A 15,067-nucleotide genomic window follows, 5' to 3' on the forward strand; every position below is an offset into this window, starting at 1 on the left:
GCTTTTTTAATGTGATGCGAAGAGACTATGGTAACAGGAGCCATACAATTACCTAAGATAGCAGCACTTTATCCACACGTATACAGTTCACATAAAACTTACAAAGGAAAAAAAATGAGTTTACTTAAACAATGTGGCTGTTAATTTTCTATGAAACTTGAGTGCACTAGTACATTCTGACTAGCAGTCTACAAAATATGTGTGTGTACACACACAGGAGGGGATGAAGATGTAAAAAGCAAGGTAACCTCCCAGTGCAAAGAAAGAAACTGAATCTGTATTTTTGTTTCCACACAGCCCCTTTCTTCCTATATCTTAAAAATGAAAGTGCCAAATATTTTCTTGTTCTCTGTATTTGTTCCCAATTTTAAACCATGCATACCAAAATACAGCCTGAAGGGAGTTTTTAATTACTGAGTTATAAAAACATGAAAGGAGTTTAAACTTTAAATAAGACAACAGATACTTAGCCACTGCTATTAAGTACACACCAAGTATACCCTGAAGATATACACATCCTGAGCTGTAGAATGCTAGAATTCCTTTGGATTCGATTAGCAATAGCAGCAGAGGAGTACACAAAAAGTGAAATTTAACAGCAAAAGCTCTTGTGAATGCTATAAGAAGTTATTAACTGTCACATTTCTGTTTTTAAATTGTACTTAGTAGAAAAAAAAATAAATTCTCAGAAAAAATGTTTGTGAATTCAGACAAAAATGATCAAGTTCATTTGATTGGTATATCTCCCCTAAATCTCCCACATACAAAAATGTTCTAAGCTAGTCTAGGAATGCCTCATTTTTCTAGTGTTCTCCTTTAATCCTCTACTGCCACCAGGAAGTACTTCTTCACCCTGCAGTGAGATGGAGCACACGGAAAACATACAAGTTGTCATTACTGCTACTTCACGGATTTAGATGTTCTTGAACAACTCCTATTCTTTCGAACTCTTCCATGCACATCAATGCATGCACGTACTTCCTAGAAGTACTGGTGGTACAGCACCCTTCAAAAACCATTATGACCAGTTAAAAACCCATTGGGATGGAATTTCTCAGATGACTGGATAATAGAGAGAAAACCCCTATTTCACTTCTGGTTTCTCTCTCAGAACTCTGTTTCACAGGAATACCATGTATTTCTTATTATACAATTTTATCTAGTATTTATTCTATTTTACTTCTTGTGAAGATTTGGCATCAAACAAATCTCACCCTGTTGGTGTAGTAAAGCACCATGCTGCAGGATCATTTATCATCCTATGCAATATCTCAGAAAAATATATGCTAAAGTTAATTTCTGAGTCCCAAATCAAGAATATTGATGTTGGACAGATGTCGTCATCACCTCTGTTATCATCAAGATATTCTCCAAGTTGACATAGAATATCAAAAAAAATCAAGGTCCATGGTGACACTTCACAGAAGGACTCTGTTTAAGTGAAGTTCTAATTTAGAGTCCCTTGAATCAAATTTCTTCAAATAATTAAATATTTTTGAAATACCTATAATATATTTGTAATAAAAATGATTTTTTCTGCCATCACTTAAGCATGGGGGGAGTGGTTTAAAAAAACAGTACCAACTCAGACACAGAGTTAATAGCAACTCCAAGCTAGAGAAAAAATGTGCAAAGAATCCCTTCTGAGGGCAAATTGTTTACCTGGATCTCATCCAGAAACACTTGAATTTTGCACAAAAGGGAACCATTGAGGAAAACATACCCAAACATATCTGAAGATTCCCTGCATACAGACAAAATTCCACTAAGTGCACTAATTAGGATTGGAAGGGGAGAAAGGCCTCCAATTTGCTAATGGCACATGACAAAAGATTTTCTGGTTAGTGCTGGTAGTATGCCTCTACCCCACTAGCAGCAGTAAAATGAAATTTACAAGAAAATAGTCAATTTCATTGATGCTACTGCCCAAATATACTATGCAAGAGTGAAAATAACCAGATTCTTGTGAGTTTAACTGTAAAGTTTTGGGAAACAGTCAGCAGAAGAGAGACAATCTCCCCTGCTGTTGTGGGAACACTGCAGGGGAAAAGGAAGAGGAAAGATCTCATCCAGCTTTATGAGAAGTGGGGATGGATGCAATGAACAGTAGGCATCTCACTAGGATACTGCCTCTCAATTCCACTGAAGTGTCTCCATCTTTTATATTTATTTCTGGCTAGTAGGCAGTTGTCAGCTTGTCAAACCCAAGTAATATTATGAAATTAGCCAATCATGAAGACTACAGAAGACTGGCACAGGACTTCAGCTAGTGCAAATACCGCACAGACAAGAAGCACTGCACTAGTCACAAAAATCATGTTTGTGTATCACGTATGCAATTTTATCTTTCAAAACTTCAACAATTTGTTCTTGTGGCATAATAGCATTCAGCATGCATACCCCCTTAACAGTGAGCCAAAGCCATGTGTATTTTTTTTTTTTTTATATTTAACATTATTAGATTGGGAAAAACCTCTGTTGGAACTGCTTATTGAGGGTGAGAACACCCTGCTCTCTTGCCCTACTTCACTTAAAAGCTTACTGGAAGAATCAAAAGGTTTCTTCCATAATGAACTATCATTTGTTCAAAAGTAGTAACTAGTAAAATCCTGTCAAAAATTATTTTTCTTTCTGACCAATACTCTTGATGTAAATGAGTAAAACAGAGGGAAGTTAGTCATGGATTTATGACATGCCAATAAAGACATTCTGGAGTAGCCTGGGGACAAATTACTTGAAATTAGGTCACTCTGCTACCCACGGGGGAGACTCCAGCTAATCCGCTTCAGGTGGGAGAAGGGCACAGACATGAATTTGAGGCCTTAGGCAATTCCATCCAAATGTTCCATCTTCTTACAAAAGGTCACAGATGATGTATCTCACACATCCCATTTTCACTCTGGTCACTGTATTATATGTTTCCTTACATGCAAATGAAGGGAGAATACGGAAATGTCATACCACAGAACTGCAGGAGCTAGCACCGCCATAATTTTGGTAGCTGTATAGTAAGAGGTGATTCACAAGTCTTTCCATCATACATATATAGCTCTACTGCCACATATCTAAAAGGAAAATCTCTAAATAAATATAGATGTTAGCATGAAAGAAATCTCCTAAAACTTAACACAGATACTGTATCTCTGTGTTTTTATTCTGTGAACTGTAGAAATAAAAATGCACGTTAGTACTTTTCAGATTGATCCATTACAAGGGCAGACCTGTTTTTATTGTCAGGTACATATGTTCATTGTCAAGTACTGGTACTTGTGACAGGGTGTACCAACCAAGAGGCAACACCCCCTCACCTCTGCTGGGCATGCTGCCAGTGGAGGGAGCATTTAATATGGAGCAACTCAGTTCAATCTGGGCTGAACAAGGAGGAGAGCATTCAGGTGCAGAAGACTCCTGCCGGGAAGCCACCAGGGCTCTAGGACCAGGATCGAGCCTCATAGCCAAGCTGCTGGAAGCCTGTCGACCGCAGGAGCTGAGGGTGACAACTCATGGTGTTAAGCGGAAGAGATTCTGGAGAACCCAAGGGACAGGAATAAGGGTAGGAAGTAACCCAGGGAGTGCACTTAGAGATATCAGGCCCTGAGCCCTGCGCAAGGACCACTGTTTTGAAGGTCAGAACCCAGTGGAGTATGGTGGGCCTCGGGTTCCCCTACATCCTCTTGCCAGTGGGCGACACTATCCTGAACTATATCTGTCAGGGAAATCGACCCTTGGAATCTCACTATTAGACATTACACCCTGGACTATCGCCATTAGGTGATACTACTGGCCCAGAGCAGACAGCCAACTCCAACAGCACTGGAGAAGACAAAAAACCAGTGCTATTACAGTACTATCAATATAATAGTGCAAGACACATTACATTTTTTTCATCCTCTTTTCAAAGCTTGAGAAAAAACATCAAGAAAAGATGATACACAAGCATGTACCTTTGGCAGAATTTGTAACGGAGATGACAACTGTGCCACAAAAACAAAATTCCTTGAAACGTTCTGAACTTAGTAACTTAAAAATAAAGTGGTTTTAAGAAGATAGCATAATGTAATTAGGACTGTGTCTTCATCACCTTTTACGAAAATACTTACTATAGGAACAGATGATGTCACAAGAACAGAGCTTAAATCTCAGCCAAACATTTTGCAATTATGTGTAGAAAATTGGCTTTATGAAATTAGTAACCTTACTAAAACACTTGTATTCTAATATATAGAAGCAAGGAAATAACTAAAAGGCAAAACAAATACTCATACCTGATCGAAAACACTCAATAATTTGTTGAATACCAGATTTTGACATTTGCAGAGGTTGCTGTAACAAAGGAGGATCACCAGGTTCCAACACATACACTGCAAGACATCAAGGTTGACAGTTAGAGAAGAGACACACACACATATCAGTAATTGAGGCTGGCTGAAAAACAGGACAGTCATCAGGAAAATTTTGTTCCTTTTTTCATCAAAGTTGAGAGCTAATAAAGGTGACTAGCCCTATTCCTTGTAACAATAAGAAAGGCTTAAGGATGGCATTTGAAATTTTGCATTCACCTCCTTGATGTTGAAATTAATTTGGAGAGTGACATTATCTATCAAAGTTGCTTATTTCAAGTAGTATGTTGTGATTTTGATTTTTTTTAAATGTATATTCATATAGCCCTGTGTATGTTTCATAAACATTGATATAAACATGTAATTACGCAAAAATAAAAGTGAATGATAGATAATTCATTAGTGGTCCCTGACAACTTATACTACTCACTTCATGGAACTGCTTGTTAGATTGGAATTACTCAACACACCCTGTGTCTTCATAAAATCCTCATCTCATTTTTTGGCGCAAGGAAAAACAAAATAGGTATGTGAAAAAAAATGAAAATGCAAAATTCAACATCTGCATGCATATGGGCAGATCCCATTGACTTTAATCAAAGGTCGGGATTTATATTCAATGGTTGAATATGCCCTTAAAGAAGCAGTATTTAGAACAAATGTACTAAATAAGTATGAACATATCTAGTTAACATTTACTGCAAATTAAATACTGCAATTCCTATTCATCAGTACATTCAAGCATATTTTTAATCATGTGAACTTCAAATTTACAAAATGTCTTTTTAAGTGGGGTAGCATTTCTGATTTAGATTCGCCTCACATTCTTTGTACACAATATCAAAATATATTTACAAATTTCAGTAACATGTAACTAAAGAACTAAGACCTATCCAGCGATCAAGACAGTAATATTTTAAGTGGCATGTACTGATGTATAGTACATATCAATATGGATATGGACACCATGGCCCTGATCCTGCAAACACTTACACAGAGGAATCATTTTACACACAGGAACAGCCTCATTTACCTCAATGAGGCTCGCATGCATAAAGTTACTTATGTAAGTATTTGCAAACTCAGGGCTCAGATCTCCTTAGATATGTCTACACTGCAATTAGACACCCGTGGCTGGCCCATGCCAACTGACACAGGTTCCAGGGCTGTATAATTCAAGTGTAGACATCTGGGCTCAGGCTACAGCCTGGGCTCTACGACCCTGTGTAGTGGGAGGGTCCCAAAACATCTACACTGCAATTAAACCATGTGTATTTATATTAAAGGGCTCAATGCATAAGATAAAACAATTTTTGAACATTAAAACAAATAATTTAGACAAATTTCAAAGATAAAGGGAAATACTGCCCTCAAATATGAGCAGTTATATACAAAACTGAACTAAAATGATTACTTTAGAAAAAACAGCCTGAGAACAGTGGACTTTTTATTCTGTCCAACTATGCTCCTACCATAAACCCTGTTAAACACATACACATATAACAACCATTACTAATCAGCTATTGCTTGGTGATCTCTAGAACAATGACATATTGTATCCTGCTAACCTACTTGCCATTCTTCCAACAACAAAAAACAAAACAAAAAACAAAAAAAAAGTACACTTTGGGCTATCTACTGCCTCTGATGAACATGTGCTACTTCCACTTGACATCAAGCGGAGTTTCATATGTGAACCGGACAAAATGCATGGCTGTAAGACAAGAATTGTATATTCAATCTATTTTTAAAAACATTACAGTAACAGTAAAAGTTTCTATTTAGGTAAAAAGGTTTATTGTCAAGACTATTCAATTTATAAACTACCTTTAGCTAAGCTGAGGATGCACTTTCTGAGTTGGTAAAACACATTTTACTCTTATTAGTCCCAAAAATTAATGTCATTCATCCTTCAAAAAGGGGGGCGGAGAGAGATAAAGAAAGGAAACCTCCTCATAAACAGCCTTACCACAACAAAGCAATAGACAAAAGAAGAAGAAATTGGTAAACAGATTTCTGTTTGAAGCTTCCAACTCTAAATGTTTACGTGAAACAATTATGAAAAGTGTCATAACAAAAAGATGGCTGACTCCACAGTGCACACTTACATCTTTATATATGACATTTTCCACATTATTATACAAACCTAATTTCAAAACAACAATAGTGGTGGTTTAGGAGGTTTTTTCTCAAAAACAAAACCTATGACTTTGTGAATGTTTAACAGATAACGTAAGATAAATATATCTTCTTACATTTGAGCATCAGATAATGCAAAAAAAACCTTACAAACTAGAAAAAAATCAGAACACTACAATTTTCAAAAATGCAGATAAAAGGTGACTGTTCTGAATATCTTGCCTTTCCCTCAGTTCAGTGCACACAATGCTCATGTGGGCTTGGGGGTTATTACGCACCCTGTAAGAACTGAGAACCTGATCTTCCTGAAGTAATTTACTGTGACAGTTTTAGGATATTTAAAAAAACATTTAAAAAAACTGAAATTAGGAAACTTCATACTTGCGCATGAAATGGCTTCATTATTACAACACGTTTTTGATGTCACAGCCAGTTTCTGAAAGCTTCTTAGAGAACAGAATAGTTTGAAAAAGCAAAGCATTACATAGCACTATACCTGGTTCACAGCATCCATGGTGATGATGGTCAGTCTGACAACACTTATCCCTTAGAGGCATTTTCTGTGTGCACGACCTACTTTCCTTCTACATCCAGCAGCTCGTTTCTGCTAAAATAAGCAAATTCTCTGTCACCTCCCAGACCATAAGACTTAATCAACACTAACATCATATCCCCACTTCCTAAAGACTAACACAAGACTGAACCCACTCAGAAGTCAACTATGCCTTTTTTAAGATACAAAGTCTATATTGTTTAAACCATTTTCAAATCTAAAAAGATCTGTTTATCTGTTTACTCCAGTGCATGTCAATGAGGGGCAAAAGTTTCTAGAGTTATAGAATCAAGGAAACTCTTCTTCTTCCCAAATTCCAGTCACACCCCTAAATCAAGACCAAATAACCAGCATTTTGAATCCCTGGCTCCTACAAGGGGACCCAGGTTAGGCATGTGCAAAACACATGGCTGCACACAGATCTATGTTTTGGAGGGCCCTTATGTTTGTCAGCACCACTTTGCCCAGTTGTGGGGGCCCATTCTACCTTTCAGTTACTATTCCTTGTATCACCATAGCACTTATGATGGTTAAAAAACCCCTAGACTCCCAGCAGCTGATGAGATTCTCCTGATTCATCCCCCCAGTAACATCAAGCACCCATACCACTGTGAAAACCTAACTGTAGTTCCTATCAACAAACAATCTTGAACACAGCTGCCAAATTTGCAGCTGCGCCGCTGCTCTGTGCCGGGTGCTGAAGTGCGACTGGGGGCCCGTGCGCTGTAGGACCGGCCCCACCACGAACTCTTTTCACTGCCACACGAGAGCCAGGGAAACTCCCCTCCCCCGCCCGCAAGAAGAACCGTGCTCTAACCTCCCCCCTGCCCCGACACCCCGCCGTCCCCCAGGAACCCGGCCCTGCCCCGACTCCCGGGGAAGAGGGGTCCAGCCCTGCCCCGGCGCCGAGGCCGGAGCAGCGCCCGGCGCGCGCGGAGAGCGGGACAGCCGGGCGCCGGAGGGGGGCGAGCCCGCCCCGCACACAGGGTTCAGGGCAGCTTGCGCCTTCCCCGGGTAGCAGCAGCAGCAGCAGCAGCCCCGCGGGGCCCGGCTGCACTTACGGAGGCTCCTGGGGACCGGGTGCGTGCGGGGCAGCCGCCAGCTCCTGTTCCGGGCGCTCGGCTCGGCTCGGCTCGGCTCGCCCACGAGCCCCGCGGGGAGCACGACGGCGGCCGGGATTGAGCCGAGCGGGTCCCGCGCGGAGCCGGCAGGTGACAGCAGGCGCCAAAGCCGCGCGGCGGCCGGAGGCAGGGGAACGGGGCGTGATGCGGCGCCCGCGGAGCGAGCCTCCGCCGGGCGGACTATTTCTCCGTCCTGTCCTCCCCGAACTAAACTTCACCGCGTCCCGTGTCCCGCCGGCGCAGCGGGAGCGGCGGCCACTGACCCCGGAGCCGGATGGCCACAGAGGCAGGAAGTGACTGCGGCCGCGAAGGCTCGGGGGAAGCGCACTACGCAGGCGCCGCAGCCGGCTTGCCCTCGCCCCGCCCACACACACAGGTGCCTGGCCGGGCGCGCGGGCCGGCTGCGTTGCGGGCAGGAGGAAGTTGGGCTCGCGGCTGGATAGCCACCCACGTGGTGGGGGGGAGGCACGAGCTGTGCTTCCCTCCTACTATCTCCCGCCCGCTGCAACGGATTGTACCGGAGTCGTGCAGTGTCCTGGCTCGCGCAGCGCACAGTTGGAGTCAAGCTGCCGAGCTACCGCCGCTGGATACGTAGTGGCACCATAAAGCGCACGGCCGCATCAAGACGCGCTGCCCGGAGCGCTTTGTGCACACACTACACCCCGTGCATGTGTCCGACGCCCCGCATGCCTACATCACAGCCTCTTGCACAATTGCAACATAATGTACAAGTACTCTGTGGCACAGTTCATCGCTACACTATAATTTACTACACTATGTACAGTAGCAATACGTTAGGCTAAGAAGGAGTTGGGAATGGCTTCTGCAAAAACTGAGGTAGCAGCTGCCCTAGCATCTCTCCCCCATTATTTCCCACCTGCCTCACAGAGCTGCATTCCTTAAAGGCAGAGATAAGGTGGGTGAGGGAATATCTTTTATTGGACCAGCTTATGTTGCTGAGAGAGACAAGCTTTCGCTCTTACACACCTCTTCTTCAACCCTGTCCCAAGTCTGTCCACAGTCCCGGGCCTTGCCTTGTGTACTGTTAGCTGACATTCTCCCCTCCTCACTCAAACACCAGTGGCACCTCCAACTGTACAAGAAATGGTAGAAGAGTGAGTGTAACCTGGTGTTTTCTACCTTTGTGTCATTTAGGCCTGCTCTGAGCAAAGTTAAATGACACACTGGTAAACGCACCATTGGCAGGAAGATACCACTGCCCACAAGGCTGCTAGCACCAGTGAGAAAAATGTAGATTGCCCTTGTGGGACAGTCAATGGAGGTTTCTGCCAGATGTATTTACAAAAATAGTGGGAGGGCCAATCTGATGGATTGTAATGAATTTGTGATTTACATCCAGTCATATTTCTACAGTTTGCTGTTTAAGCTGTTAGAATGTGTTTCCCTGTAGGTGTACCTTTCTCGACCTCCTTAGTGTAATTTACAGGTTGTTATTTTCAGCTCACAGTAAATGAGAAAATCAAATAAATTTCCTCTGTTTCTGCCAAAAGGAAATGAAATGAGCAAATCAATGGAGATTTCCCTTTGTGCACACCCCTTGCTGCTATCTCTGGCTTGATGAGGAAATGTGTACAATAAACAACCTGCTCTCCCCATCAATAGAAAAGAGAGAAATATGCTAAAACAGGGAAAATATTAAAAATGGAAGCCATCTCTTAGACAGTTGGCACGGTTATTGGCTCATTAATTTCTTGGGAAGAAATTCATGGTAGGGCTTAAGGTCATAAGTGAATTTTTGGAGTTGTATTCAATGTCAGCACCATAAAACAATGATATGCTGTATACTAGTGCCATTCTTCAAGTCCGATGGAATAGTAAACAACTCTTGTATCTATCTCTGGCCAGTATCTTTTATATAATACAACTGAATTCTATTTTTTAAAATATAGATATTAGTTTTTCACCAATTTATTATTTCAAGAAATTTTATTAGCATTTACAAAAGTGACCAGGTGCCTTGATTTGTCTATGCTCTATGTGCATCCTACCTAGATTTTCTCTCTCTCTTCACATCTCCAGGCAGCTCCAAACCATCATATCCAGCTAACTCCTACACTGTAGCTACTGCTCCCTAGCTCCGGGGGCAGCTTCCGGCCCCCCTCCCCAAGCCCTCAGTTCCCAAAGGTTCCCTCTCCATAAGACTTTAGGATCCTGCTCCTCAGATTCCAAGTCCCTGCTCCCATTCTCCTTGGCCCATCCAGTTTCCTGAACCCCACCTTCCCAAGATTCCCAGTACTAAAGCTCCCAATCTATACTAGTTGTGTACATTCAGATCTCACACTTACTTGAATTTTACATTGCTTTATTATTTTGATTAAATACAAATGGGACCTTTCCTATATCATTTATTATATACTTGTCAGATCCTCTATTAATTATCTCCTCTCTAAACTATTTAACACTAATTTTAAACCTGATTTCCAGATAAATTCCGCTAGCTAGCTGTATGCAAGATTTTTTATAGTTGTTCATATTTACTACAGTAAATAGTGTGTTTTTTTAACGTCAGATTAATGAGCATATTCCTTCATCATAGCTTCAAATAGATTTTTCTAAGATATTTATAAAGGCATGAGTGGCTCTAAAGTGGTTGAAGTTCTTTATTTTCCATAATAAATATCTGTATTTTCAATCAGGTTTCAAAATAGGGAAAATATCTTATGGAATATGGTAGAAAGGTGTAGCTTCTAGAATCTTGACTGGATTATTGTGCCTGAGATCTCTTGATTAGGGAGTCAATATAGTAGAAACCCAGCCTTATGCTTTTCATAAAACCAATGGTTTATGTAATCTAGTACCCACTCAGGCTAGGGAACACAGTGTAAATTTGTGTTTTGATTGTGTAAGCAGGAGATCTCTATCAACAGCCAGGAAAGAACCAGCCCAAGTCCATTTCAGGCCCTTGCCTCAGGGGACAATTTATTATTATTCAAACCAAAAACTTATTCATGAAGTAACATAAAACAAAATGATTTCCCCACCCCTAGCAGGTTACAGTCCCCAATGCCTTTTCTCTCTTAGCCCCAGAAAGAGGATGCCACCTTCCTTAAAACACCTGCTGAGTCATATAATGGTCAAGTGGCCATTTCCCCTTTCCTGTCTGTTTTACTCTGTCACACCCACTCCATGCCCAATAGTGAGGTCCAGAACATTCACAGTCCAACAAGCCTCCTCCGTCCCTGGAGGAGAAATTTACATTCACGTGGGTCACACCAGATCTTTGATATACTCTAGGGGACTGATCCTTTTTATCTTAAATCTGTCCAAGCTTGCCAGGGAAAGTTTGGATCACAAGATTGAGATCCCAACACCAGACTGGAATGACCCTGCTAATTCTCATGGGAGAATTTGAACAAACTCTGCACATGGACTATTTAGTCTTCATTCCTCTGTATCAATTCATCTACAACTGAAGCTGTGAATCAAAGGACTGCAGCCCATCCAGGTACTGGATATACACCAGTGGGACTATACAAGCCTGCAAACTCCACATTTCTACTGGAAACCTGATGTATATGGACTTTCCAATCATTTGGGTGTATGTGATTGCTTTGATCATTTAACATTTCTCTTATAGTTTATTTCTTTCCTTTTATAATAAACCCTTAGTTTTAGTTACTAAAGGAAAGGCTGGCAGCATGGTATTTTGGGTAAGATCCAAACTTATATTGATCTGGTAATGTGGCTGACCCTTTGAGGTCAGGAGAACCTTTTTGGTAAAGAGTATAGAGTTTTAAATAACTTATCTCTTTACTGGACCTAGTGGCTGATTGGGAGCCAGAGATTGAAATGCAGTAAAGGGGGCTGTGTATATTTTTATTTTAGCTTCTTGATAACCAGTGTGGGGAATCAGAAGCATTGTTTGTGGCTGGTTGGGAAGTCTGACTTCAGTGTCACCCACCAGTGTTGGGAGAATCTGCTCTTCTTTTGCAGCCTGCCCTGACCTTGGCATTTTCAGGTAGCTACCCTAGGCATGGACAGGTCACATCCAGTACTGATTCTCTTATAATAACTCAAACAGCAGAAACACATAGAGGCCTATGGGACTGTGAACAATAAGTACGATATCATTTTATCTCAATTTTGAGGTTCAGTAGTCACAAATTTTTGCAGCATTCATTTCAACTTAAAGTTTTAGTGCTCTGTTAGCCCATATGTCTGCAGGTGGCAAACAGATTACTGATGATCATATATTAAGGAGTGAACGTATCTCCTAGATTAGCCAGCACATGAATGCAGTGTTCTGATCACCCTTGGGATCCCAGGTGGGAAAATACTTTAAGTGCCTCATTAGCTATATCCTAAGCTGATGCCAAGTGCAAGAGTGGATACCCTCTGGGTTTCCAGTGGCATCATCCACAGTCCTTAGCATAACTTGGCAACCACTCGGACTTGGCTCTAGCAGTCCCACCAGGTCCACTCCAGTCTGATCAAACAGAGCTCTCGCCAGCAGAGAGGGACTAAGGGAGCCTTGTGGGTAAGTCTGGATGCCACCAACTGGTAGTCAGGCCAAGAAGCTCAGTGGTCTCTGATCTCTTGGTAGATTTCCAGCCAAATGAATCAGGTTACCACCCTCTCCTGGATCATTTCTTCCCCTAAATGGCCTGACCATAGCACGTGACAGGCTAGGTTCAATATTTTTCTCTGGTCCAGTTTGGGAACAAGGAGGTGGGTTCAGCTTATTCCTGTCTGATCTATCCAGGATGTTCCTCTTGAGTTCACAGGACAAGTACCAAGAATCCCAGGCAGTGTCAACTAATATCCCAGTCACACTAACCAGTTTTCCAAACAACCAACGGAACACTGCATCTTCCCTTTGGCTTTGAACAAAATCAGGCCCATTAGGTATGGTCTGAGCTCTACCACAAGAGGGATTGGAGAGGTCCTCTCCTTACAAAGGCAGAATGTAGGGTCCAACAATACATTGCCCTATTTTGCCTTTCGCAAAGGTCCCTGGGCACTAAGAGCCTTTCTCCTTGCACAATGACATTCCCTTAGAGACTTGGGCCAGGGACCAAAAGGTTCAAGATCAGAGAACAGAAAGACACCCCTCTGGCTAGTTCTTCTCTGGGTGTTGATGATGGTTCTGGGTTTATCTTAACTGCTTCCATTCAGTGACTAGCTATGTGGCCACAGTCCTGGGCCAACCCCACCAGGTAGGCTAAATTTCTAGATATAGTATTCCAACCAAAACTTTTGGCCATGGAATAGGGCTGGATATCCCCATGGATGAAGCATACAAATAGCCACTTTCCTTCCTATAGAGTCTATGTGGTCATCAGCTGGTCCTTTACAAACATCTCCCATGAATCTGAATCCACCATGTCTAACATCTCTGTTCCATTTACTATGAGTGGAACCATATCCTTTAGAACCAAGGGGATCTTCTTGGGTTTCAGAAGCACTGTCTTGGAAATAATTACACTCCATGTGGGGATAGTCCTGATACTCTGTGGGCAGAAAGGCCAGGAAGAAGTAAATTAGGGGACTCCCCAACTCCAGCATAGAATCCTCCCTTGCCTTTAGTCAGGGACCCCCTCACCAACACCAGACCCAAAACGGGTTTAACCCTGTGTGACACCCTGTGCCCCATATAACCCCCCATACTCCGTGTTCAACACTTTTATATGGTTATGATATATTTCATACAAAGTACCCCTTGTAAGGTATCATTTGAAAACTCATAATCTGCTGAGCATCATTGTCCTGTTAAAATGTGTGTATCAACACTGTATACAGAGTTATAAGATTTTGCTAGATGTTTGTTAATGAAATGTTGTAATTCTGGAGAACATCCACAGACTCAGTGCTAACAAAGGACTGATCACAGGTGTTAGAAAACTATTAGTTACTGAAGCAACCATTCGCCATTAGAGGGGACTGTAAGCAAAATATTTGTATGTCATCTGTCATTTACACAGAAGATTTGAACAAGATATTTACAATTCACCTGGAAGTCACTAAGAACCTCACGTATGCCACAGACTGATTGTCTGCACCCCAGCGTGGGGGAGGGTATCCTCAAAGAGAGGAGGAGGATATAAAATAAGAGACAATGGCTTCCCCATTACCTCTTCTCCCTCTACTCATGGCAGCAAAATTGTGTGAAAGACAAAGAACCATGATTGAACTGTGGGGGGGAGGGTTGGTCCTGACTGGAAACCTTTCCAGTCAGTATGGTCTGCTGAACGTTTTTGGGTGAGAGACACCATTTTGCTTTCTAATATTATTTAGCTTGGTAAAGTTTAGGAATTAGACTGAGGTTTGTCTTTTATTTCTTTGGTAACCAATTCTGACTTTTATGCCTATATTACTTATAATCACTTAAAATCTCTCTTTTTCTAGTTAATAAACTTGTTTCAATGTTTTATCAAAACCAATGTGTTTTGACTGAAGTGTTTGGGGGATCTCTACTCAGGTTAACAAAAACTGTTGCATATGCATAGAATCAGAGAAGATTAAGGTTGGAAGGGAGCTCATGAGGTCATCTAGTCCAACCCTCTGCTCAAAGGAGGACCAACCCCAAGTAAATCAACTAAATATTCATTATCCTTTGATAAAATGATGAACTTTTAATGAGCTTACACTTCTAAGGGGCTCCTGAGCCATGTAATACACATATTTCAGGGGGTGCAAGGCTGCGGAATTTGTAGGTATTTCCCTGTGAGTAGTTCATAAGTATCTGGGAGATCATTTATGTAACTCAGCTGGGTGTGACTTTGCATGCTGGTGGCTGTGATTGAACAGAGCCCAGAGGGGGGTGCTGTTCACTGACAAAGCACTGTAAAAGACATCCTCAGCAGCAACTCAGTGAGTCAGCATTAACCATTCCATTATCTTCTGATTACTGAGCTGCAAACACACTATGGGAGAGGGTTCTGTGTTTGCAGTGG

General features: G+C 41.8%; 1 protein-coding gene across 4 annotated transcripts in view; it reads right to left on the reverse strand.

Moving 5' to 3' along the window:
• Positions 1–8,725, reverse strand: part of ZNF800 (zinc finger protein 800) — a 28,128-nt gene extending 19,403 nt beyond the window's left edge. For 2 of the 4 annotated variants that reach the window (XM_067564322.1, XM_067564319.1), the window contains exons 1-3: positions 8,094–8,401; positions 6,976–7,083; positions 4,266–4,361 (exon numbers count right to left, since the gene is read on the reverse strand). In XM_067564322.1, coding sequence (XP_067420423.1) covers positions 4,266–4,361; positions 6,976–7,036 — 157 coding nt within the window. In that variant the 5' untranslated portion in view covers positions 7,037–7,083; positions 8,094–8,401. Of the gene's footprint in view, positions 1–4,265; positions 4,362–6,975; positions 7,087–8,093; positions 8,402–8,671 lie in introns of those variants that run through there. The other 2 variants (XM_067564321.1, XM_067564320.1) reach the window with 2 other exon arrangements.
• Between the last annotated feature and the right edge of the window lie 6,342 nt (positions 8,726–15,067).

Source organism: Emydura macquarii, unplaced genomic scaffold, assembly GCF_026122565.2.
Source record: "Emydura macquarii macquarii isolate MOO-44397 ecotype Brisbane River unplaced genomic scaffold, CSIRO-AGI_Emac_v2 contig_2636, whole genome shotgun sequence".
NCBI lineage: Eukaryota > Metazoa > Chordata > Testudines > Chelidae > Emydura > Emydura macquarii.